Genomic DNA, 9,671 nt, shown 5'->3' on the forward strand with positions numbered 1-9,671 from the left:
AGGACACCGAGCAAAGAAAAACAACTTAAGAAAAAACTGCATGGCTATTTCACCTTTCTGAAGCATATGTCTTCATGCTCTGGTGTCTCAGATTAAGATAAAAGATAAAAGATAAAATAGCAGAGATAACAGGAAGAAGAGAATACCAAATTTAGCATGGAACGGAGGAAGGTGAATGTGGTTCACATGTTAAAATGGGGGTGACTTAGTTCCTGAAGCCAGAGCATCATACTCTGCTCTCCATCAAAGGGGCTAAAAAAAAAACCAACATGATGATCACTGCCACAGGCCAACGATCAGGAATTATCCATAGGATAACCATTATCTCAATTTTCGGTTCTAGTTCAAGACAAGTTTACAGCTTTTAAAAAGAACTTACGTTAAAGTGAATTAACTATATCAAGAAATAATAGATCAATATCCCTATCCCCAACATTACATTTCAGAAGTACACCAGAGACCCTACTTAAAGCATCAGTTAATTTATTCACAGCAGAAAAGAGACTACACAGATACAGACACAATAGATCAATACCCCTATACCCAAGATTGAAAAGAGGCGACACATACAATTACATTTCATATATTTGAGAACAGAAAGTTAAGTCCTTCAGCAAATCTATTTGCGGCACACACGAATTCATTAGGTTGAGATACTAGCACATTGGCACTTTAAAAGAGTTAAATAAATCCTCTTACATTAGATTGAACTTATGCATCACTCTTCTGTGACTTCTAGTATATACTTAAATACATATACTATCAAATTACAGCATAGAACAGACAACAAAAAGGTGGGAAAAAAGAAGAAAAAGAAGATTCAAGTTCTTTGTTGCTACAACAAACGAATAACACATTCACATGCCAAAATGAGAGCCAACAAAGAAAGTTGGAGTTACCACTAAACATCTCACAAAATCGTTCCTTCTAGAAAGTATAACTATTGTGAGTCCAAGTTCCCAGTCTGTTGTTTACGGTTGTCTATATGAAACTGAGTCAAGGCTTCCGATAAATGTATTGTATCTTTGGTCATGCTTTGGTAAGCCAATGACGGTGCTGAAGGCTGAGATTTGTATATCAGGTCACGTGCAGGGTCATTATCAGGCTGATTACTGTATTTAGGAGATTCCCTGGAAGCAATAGCAACAGTTTCATGCTGCATTTCAGAAACACCTGATGGTTGTTGCTGATTTCCATCATATGGAACATTGATAAGTGGCACTCCTCCATGATGTGGCATTTCTGAATGGACTGGTCTGTACACTCGTGAAGCAAAATCAGATGAAACACCAGCTTTAATAGGTTCGTTCTGAGTTGCTTGGGGAGGGATACAGGAAGCATTTGGATACAACGGGGGATGACCATGAGCTATAGGGTATGAGCTACCGTGCATTGGCAAATTGTAAGGTTGTGCTGGTGCAGCAGGCAAGATGTATATCGGGTACGGCTGATTGGGCTGATAGTGTAAGTGTTGCAGCTGCTGCTGATGCAGCTGCGGATGGTACATTGGGTAGTATGATGAAACTGGCAACATCCCAACAGGATTCTGGGGTATGTAATGGGTACCTACTTGAACGAATTGTAGCTTCGGTTGCTGAAGCTGATCCAGTTGTGAAGTCACTGGATAATATCCAGACGCCTGAACTGTTTTCTGGACCTGGATCCCAGAAAAATTAGGATCACTAAGTTTAATATCTGATTCAGCATAGTTATAAGAAACCCTGTTCTCCATTGAAGCAACATTAATCACTGCGTCAGTCTGTGAAAGAGAAATGCCATTTCCAACTCCAACACTATGTTCACTGCCACATACAAAACCAAAACCCAATTCAAACGTCTAACATTACTGCTCTGAAAATGCAATTTAGGAAATCTAGAAAAGGGTAGTCAGTTTCTAATATCTAGAACCTTAATGTCAAACATCCTCCTCAAAACTGAGCCTAATACCAGTTCTAGCAGGAGTGAACAAAGAAGCTGAAAACCGAAAAAAAATGGAAAGCTGATCAGTAACTGAGCAAAGTATAGCAGAGCAATCCCGTGCAATGGACTCCCCCCTAGCCACTTGACCCTATTTTCCAGCAATGTACCAGCCATAACATCCTCAACTCGAGCTCTAACAGAGGGCAAACTAGACAAAGAAGCTGAAGATGAAGTAGACCCAAAAGACGACCCAGTCTCCAACACAATGGACTCTGCAGCCACAGACCCACCACCACCAACCCCACAGCTCAAAAATTTCCTACTACCACCACCACTCAAACACTCACTCTGACTCTGACTCTCGGCCTCAAAACCCACCAACCCATTACTCCTCATCCCCTTCTGCATCACAATCTTAGCACTCTCCAGCGCATCAATGAACCAAGACTCAGTCTTTGGGTGCTGAATGGCCTTACACTGATGATGGGTCTTGTCGAAAAACACAAACAATCTGATCCGAGAGGCGGAATTGGAGAGGCGGCGAAGCTCGTTGAGGAAGATGAGAAGGTCGTCGTCGGTGGAGAGAGAGACTAAGGAGAGGAGGTCGTGGCGGGGAAGTTGGTATTTGAGAAACAGAGGTGCGGGGAGAGAGAGAGTGGCTGCGAGGTGGGATGTGAGAGAAGAGAGAGTTGAGACGGTGGTTGGGTCGATTGAGAGTATGCGAGTGTCGCCGCCAATGTAGCAGAGGGACTTGGAGCGTGGATTGGGGACTATGTGGCCGCCATAGCTGCACATAATGCGAAGCTTTGGTTTGGTGGGTGAGGTGGTTGGTGGCGGAGGCGATGCTGAAGTCTCCATATTTTTGTGTTGCAGAGAGATCTGTGGGTTTCTAGTAAAGCGAAGGCGACTTTCGGAGTGTGTGCTAAGCTGAGATTTGAGGCTTTAAGCAAGAGTTTTAGCAAAAAGAGTGGGAGAGAGAGAGAGAAAAAAGAAAAGGAAAGCTTGTGTCTTTGCTTTGTTGGCATTACAGGTGTCCTGAACGTGCATGTGGAGAGCCACGTCATTGAGCTTTTAGATTGCAAGTAGGACAACTCGACAAGTATCAACCATCAACAAAGATTCAAAGGAATGTTGTTATTAATTTTTTTTTTTTTGATGCGAGGAATGTTGTTAATAGTCTTGGGTAAAAGTTGTGCTGTTCTTTACTTTTATTTTTATATTTTAACTTTTTTGTGTAAGATGGGTAAATTTTTAGACCTGAAAACAAATTAAGATGGCTTAATTTTGTTTAATTTGGAGTAATGAGTCTTGAATTTATTATCGAGTTACATTCCATGTTGGGCCTTTAAAAGTTAAAAGGCTAATTTGGACCAATAGTTTCCTATTTCTTATATATAGAGATTGTGGTCACCTATCATTGGATGTTAATCTAATGGTTCAAAAAAGTTTCTTAAAAGGAGTGCAAGAGCGAGTGAACCGTTGAATTTACATCCAACGGTGAGTAACCACAAATCTCTTGGACCCCTATAGTCCAAGAGATCGAGACTGTATATATATATATATCTCTCTCTCTCTCACCTGTTTCTTCTCCATGTTATGGGCGATTGGGTTAGGGTTCATAACTGTTATTGTTCACGTTTTCCCAAATCACTATGTCATCTTATTCTTCTCTCTGTTAGGGAATTTGTCAACCAATTTATTCGATTTCATCTTTTTTATCACTTCTATCAGTCTGAGAGGAAGAAGCTACATATGCAATGCCCAAACCACTTTGTTGACGAAATTCACAATGAATTGTGTCTCATTCCACCTCATGTTAGATCAATGTTAGAGGAAGAAGCTACATGGGCAACAAAGATATTTAGTTATATACTCATTCTTAGTACTAATGATATAGATAAACCCTATACCATTTAATTTTTATAAACAAACCCAAAAAATGACAGCTGACCCTATTAAATTTAATTTTGATTGTTAAATTACTTTGATACCCTATTGAATGTTTTGAGTTTTTTTTAATGAGGTTTTGGGGTTGGGTTTGTTTTAAGAAATCGATGGCAGTTTTGTAATTTATATAAAGTTCAAAGACTCTTTGTTATGTTGTAAATGAGCTTTGGGTGTGTTTCTAAAGTCTATTTCATGTGAGATTTTTTGTATAATTTGAGCTCATATATTGGGTATAATAGTAAATCTCCCAAAAAACTAAGGAAGACATTAGTGAAGGAAGGCAAGGAAGACAACCATTGAAGAAAAAGCTACAGAGCCAAGTAAGTTGATTTGAATATTTGGCAAACGAACTCATCTTATGAGTTATTAGAAGTTTAGCTAGTTTTTCATAAATGGACATATTCGATTTCATATCGTATTTTATCATAGAATGAACACTAAATTAAAAAGTTGGAAAGGGAAAGGGAGAAAGGGGTGGAATTGCATGTTATAATGGAAAATATGCATTAAGTAAGGATGTTGTTAAATGAATCATAAAATTAACTGAGTACACCATAATATTTAAATCAAAATGCAAATTAACAAAGCACACCCTATTTAACTACCAAAAATAGCCCTGGTACACCATAATACACTCATCACACAACACCAAACCCATTAAGTAATTTGGTTTTATCATCTAACTTACTAGTTTTAATTTTTTTAAAAAAATTTAAATAATAGTGGATTAGACGAGATTAGCTCCTTAGTAAAGTCACAGGATGTAAGCATCCACCCTCAATCCCGGAGGAGAAGGGACATACACTTAAAGGAGCAGCGTGCCCCCCCGCCCCCCCGCCCCCCCAAACCTCCCTATATTATTTTTATAAATAAAAAAAAAGGAGAAAAAAATAATACACTGAGGGGGACGAAGAGCCAAAACCCCGAAAAGAAATACAGTAGGCATAAGCGCTAATAAAGAAGAAAATAACCAAACTAGCAAAACCTTAATTAGGTCGAGAAGAAAGGTTATGAAAAAAAAAAAAAAAGTCATAGAAGGGGGATAATCGCCCTAATAAAAAGTCCCTGGATGGTTCACACCGAAATTAGCTAGACAATCAGCAACCAGATTACCTTCTCGGAAAATATGGGTGACATGAACATGCATTCGGGAGAGTAAAGCAAGACAGTTAAACCAAAGAACGTGCACACACCACAGTATCCGACAATACGAAGAAGAAAGAAAAAGAACATATGAGAAGAGTCACATTCAATCCAAAAGTAATTCCAACCTTTTTCCCAAGCTAAATCCACAGCATCGATAACTATATGCAACTCCGCCTCCAAAAAATAAGCAAGTCCAAGAGAATTGGCAAAACAACCTAAACAATTGCCAAAATAATCCCGAAAAATACCTCCAAAACTAGCAAAACCAGGGCTACCACAAGCATCACCATCTGTGGTGACCTTAATCCAAGAAACTGGGGAGAAAGCCAAATCACTTCAAGAATATGAGGAGTCTTACCTCGACTTCCTTGGACCCCAATAGAACGAAGAATACAACGACCATACACAGAGTTGCACTTCGTTCCTGTGCTAAGAGAATCAATCTCAATCAACTGCGACTTAATAGCATGAACAATAGAGGAAACCAAATGAGAGAGTTCATCAAAACGCACTCATTATGAGTCGCCCAAATAGAATAGCAACCAACTCCGATCATCCCTCACCATAAAATTTGAACTTAGGAGCCAAAACCATGATGCAGGGAAAAAGAAAAAAAAATCATAAAAAAGAATCCCCACCTGAAACCAACTGAAACAAGAAGACCAAATTCGACGAGAAAAAGTACAAAAAAAAAAGAGATGAGGAGTTTCAACCTTAGAGTGTATAGGGATCGAAAGTCAAACCCATGTAGCATGGCCCAACCCATATGTCACGATTAAAGGCAAATGAAGATATGGGTTAATTGGAATTCCTTCCGACTAGATAAGTGCGAGGTAGGGATGGCATAACCAAACCAATGACTCCCCACGATTATGAAATGGGAGATGAGATGCGCAAAGTCAGTGAGGTGGAGCTAAACCTAAGGGCCCAAAGCACTATAAAGACCCAATGAAGGCTCAGCCAAAGGTACAAATTTTTTCATTAAGCCTTCAGAGTTCACTGCACAAACATTAACTGGAGTGTTAGAGTGTCTTTTGCAGGTACTCCCCTCTCACATCGTTTGTTTTCGAAGAAGCGATACATAGTTCTTTCTAATCAAGAGAGCGTGCATATTTGAGTCAAGAACCTGTGGAGTCATCTTCTCTTAAAAGAAATCTTGCTCAAGCAGTTGGCGCCGTCTGTGGCAAAAACATTATTGATGTCATTAGACTTTGTTGTTGAAAGGATGAATTTGGAGGCTAAGTAGATTTTGCAGTATGAGGATTATTATTAGGTAAAGTAGCGACTGATGATGTACCAGAAATTAGTACAACCAATCATTGCAATGAGAATTGTAACTGGTGAACCGTTGTATGATTTGTTAGAGTTCAGATGTAAATATTATCAAGAGTTAAGGAACAATGTCCTGATCAGATCCAAATTTCACACTATGGAGACAGCAACCACTACAAAAAAAGGAAGCAATAGTTACATTTTTTTAAGTAACTAATTTATTTTGGTGACAATTATGGGTGGTCAACGCTCTTAACCAAATTAGTCACCATTATTTGTGTCTAATGATTTAAATATAATAAATTTTGTTGTAGCTGACACATGAACAATAATAATGTAATAAAATATAAGAGGATAATCTTTCCCATAATAAAATATTTACAATGGTAATTTAATAAAAATATTATAATAAAAAATGTGAGAACAAGTATGATGCGCCCAAACCAACCCCCATTTTTCTTTCTTTTGTAATTTTTATTCTCCCCGTATCTCATCTCTCCCAACGCCTTCATTTTTTTTTCCCACCTTCTTCTTCCTTCTGTCACTTTCCATCTCTTCCTCTCTTTTTATTTTTATTTTCCTTCTTCTTCTTCTTCTCTCCCTCTTTTGCACGTCTCCCATATCTCTCTTTTTTTTTCTTTTTTTTCCATCCCTCTCTCTTCTCTTCCTTCTTCTCCTTCTTCCCGCTCTCCCTCGAAAACCAGTTGTTGTCTGGCCTTATCCTTTTCGTGGGCTACTATTTCATTGTAGGGTTTAATTTCAGATCTGAATCGCATCTCCCTTTAGAAAGGTAAAGGTTTTGTTTTTTGAAGTTTTCGTGTGGGTTTTATTTCAGGAATGGTTTTGGGTTTTATTTATGTGTGGGTTTTATTTATGAGACTCAATTGGAAAGCTTCCATCTCTCAACCTTCTATTGAAATCCTTTTCAAATAAGAGTTTTTTATATGTGAAGCCCAACCGACGCCGACATTGTTCACACAAATCCAATTGTCTCTTTGACAGCCAGGTTGAAGCCCAACCATCGACGACGTCAATGCCATCAGTCTGAGCCTTCATGTGTTCAAACGATGTTGGCCTAGATCCTGTTGTCTTTGTCTTTGGTTTAGGGTTTGAAGAACATTTGTTTGTTTCCTACATATGTTGTAACAACCCGATCCTAAATTAATGTTTAATTATTAATTTATTCAAGTAAAAGATAATTTTACCCCGGAATATTTTAATGGTCTAAAAGTTGACCTTTTATTCAGGAAGGAATTTGAGAATTTCAGTTGTATCGTTTTGTGGAGCACATCGAGTTGTGTCCGTAGTGGGCTCAAATTCGAGTTGTAACGAGAGAGATACAATCAAATTTCAAAGAGGGGCAAAATTGTAATTTTTGGAGGATTGGTTTTAAAAACCAGATTTCTCTCTCCCTCACTCTCTCTCCTTCCCTGTCGCGAGCCCCTTCCCCTCCGAAGCACAGCAGCGACGGCTTCACCGTCGCCACCGCCATCACCGGCCGCCTCCTGGGCCGAGACCAGTTCCATTCGAACCGCCGCCCCTCCCCCGACCTTTCCCACCCTGTCGCTGCCCCCGCAGCGTAGCCAGGTTGCCGGAATCTGCAGGAAACACGCTGGATTTTGTTAAAAATATCCAACGCTCTTTTGAGCGTCTTCGGCCACTTTTTCCAACGATCCAGGTATGGTTCTTCAACCTCTCGAGCTGTTCTTGCTGTTAGTTGTGTTAGTTTTGAGAAATTTCTGCGTTTAGCAAATCAAATAAGCGATTGAAAATCTGCCAATTTTCGGCCACTTACGGCAAGTTTTTGGGGTAGGTCCAAGAACAAAAGTGGTTCCAAATAGGGTGTTACACCTAGGATAGGAGTTTGGGCCAGCGGTTTGGAGTATTTCTGGTTGCCGAAAATTGATCAAGCAACCCACGCGCTGCCGGCGCGTGTGGCGGAGCGTGGGGATCACTTTGGGTCCTAGAATGATCCATTGGTTCTCACGAGCGTGTAGGATTTCGCGGATCTCATTTCGAATAATGTTTGAATCCCGAACGGATTTCGCCTAGTGTGCGATTTTCGAGTTCGATATGTGTGAGTTGACGGATCAGGATTAGAGGTACGCCTAGGTGGAGAGAATTTCTATAACATCCCACATCGACCAATGGTAGGGGGTGATGTGCCTTATATGCACATGCCCGCCTCCATCTAGCACGAGGCCTTTTGGGAGCTCACTGGCTTCGGAGTCATGGGAAGTCCGAAGTTAAGCAAGTTGGGGCTAGAGCAATCCCAGGATGGGTGACCCACTGGAAAGTTGCTCGTGAGCTCCTAGAAACAAAACCTTGAGGGCAAAGAGGGGGGCACAAAGAGGACAATATCGTGTTATGGTGGAGTCGATCCCGGGATGTGATAATTTCAGTTATAAGATATTCTTAAACTAAGATAAGGGAGTTCAGTGTACGACATACTTATATTCAGTGAGTGACTGATATGAGTAGAGGAAAGAACTATTTGTGGCTTGATCCCTCTGTAAGGGTACGTAAGCAGCCTAGTAGTACAAGGTGCAGCCATGAGGACAGGTAGTAAAAGGTAGTCCAGTTACGTGATTATGAAATCTAACACTGCTCTAAGGATGTTCTAAAAATGTGATTTGTATGTTGTTAGCAAAGTGTTTTATGCAATTTAGTGAGGCTTGAGGCCAGAACGAGATGATGCTTGATTATTTGTTATAATTTGTTATATGCTAGCAGTTGGGTTGTATTTGTATTTGTATTTATTTGTTTGACATGTGTAAGTTTTAGGGGAAATGTTCATTTTATAGGGGAGACTCTGCCGAATTTTCGGTAGAAGTCGAGCTTGGAATTCTTTGGATTTGGTTTAGAAGGGCCTTTTGGTCATTTGTGCTCGGCACCTACCAGGTGTCGGATGGTTCGGCTCGGATTCCAAAATGGAATTTGGGTCGGGTCGTCTCATATGTAGCTGGATTGTGTCTGGAAATATAATACACAAACAATAATGGAAAGGATTTCTTTTTTTTTTTAAAAAGATAATGAAATGATGTTGGACAAGACACTCACATAAAATAAAAATAATAAAATAAAAATATAGTTTGATTAGACATGATGTGGGGCCCACTTTGGAGCAATTGGATGGTCAACCCAATTTGTTACGAAATGGTGTTTGTAATCGTGAGAAAACCCAATAATCAAGGCCACAAAAGTCACGGGATCAAAACTTGTAACTGCACAGTTACTAATGGCTTTAGTCACGAATATTCATGGCTAATACTGCCAAAAGTCACGAAAAAAAAAAGTGACTGTTGTGTGTTTTTGTTGTAGTGAACTAACTTTTATTATGGATATGCAAAGGAAGTTAACTTTATCGTGACGAATGTCAACTTGAA

At 39.6% G+C, this 9,671-nt stretch overlaps 2 protein-coding genes across 2 annotated transcripts; both read right to left on the reverse strand.

The window, feature by feature from the left end:
- On the reverse strand, window positions 578-1,741 carry LOC18783451. Its single transcript, XM_020558977.1, has one exon. The coding sequence runs from the start codon at window positions 1,730-1,732 to the stop codon at window positions 941-943; it is 792 nt and encodes a 263-aa protein (XP_020414566.1). The 5' UTR covers window positions 1,733-1,741; the 3' UTR covers window positions 578-940.
- Window positions 578-3,359, reverse strand: LOC109946238. The gene is made up of 2 exons (XM_020558976.1): window positions 2,037-3,359; window positions 578-1,802 (listed from the first exon to the last, which is right to left on the reverse strand). The coding sequence occupies exons 1-2, from the start codon at window positions 2,776-2,778 to the stop codon at window positions 1,747-1,749; spliced, it is 798 nt and encodes a 265-aa protein (XP_020414565.1). The 5' UTR covers window positions 2,779-3,359; the 3' UTR covers window positions 578-1,746.

This window comes from Prunus persica, chromosome G3, assembly GCF_000346465.2.
Source record: "Prunus persica cultivar Lovell chromosome G3, Prunus_persica_NCBIv2, whole genome shotgun sequence".
Taxonomy (NCBI): Eukaryota; Viridiplantae; Streptophyta; class Magnoliopsida; order Rosales; family Rosaceae; genus Prunus; species Prunus persica.

Bases quoted from the DNA above. Each gene is read 5' to 3' on its own strand.
- LOC109946238 (XM_020558976.1), bottom strand. From the start codon at position 2,778: ATGGAGACTTCAGCATCGCCTCCGCCACCAACCACCTCACCCACCAAA. The intron at 1,803-2,036 runs GGATTGCTCTGC...TGTATGTGGCAG, and splicing joins AGGGGGGAGTCCATTGCACG to TGAACATAGTGTTGGAGTTG.
- LOC18783451 (XM_020558977.1), bottom strand. From the start codon at position 1,732: ATGGAGAACAGGGTTTCTTATAACTATGCTGAATCAGATATTAAACTT.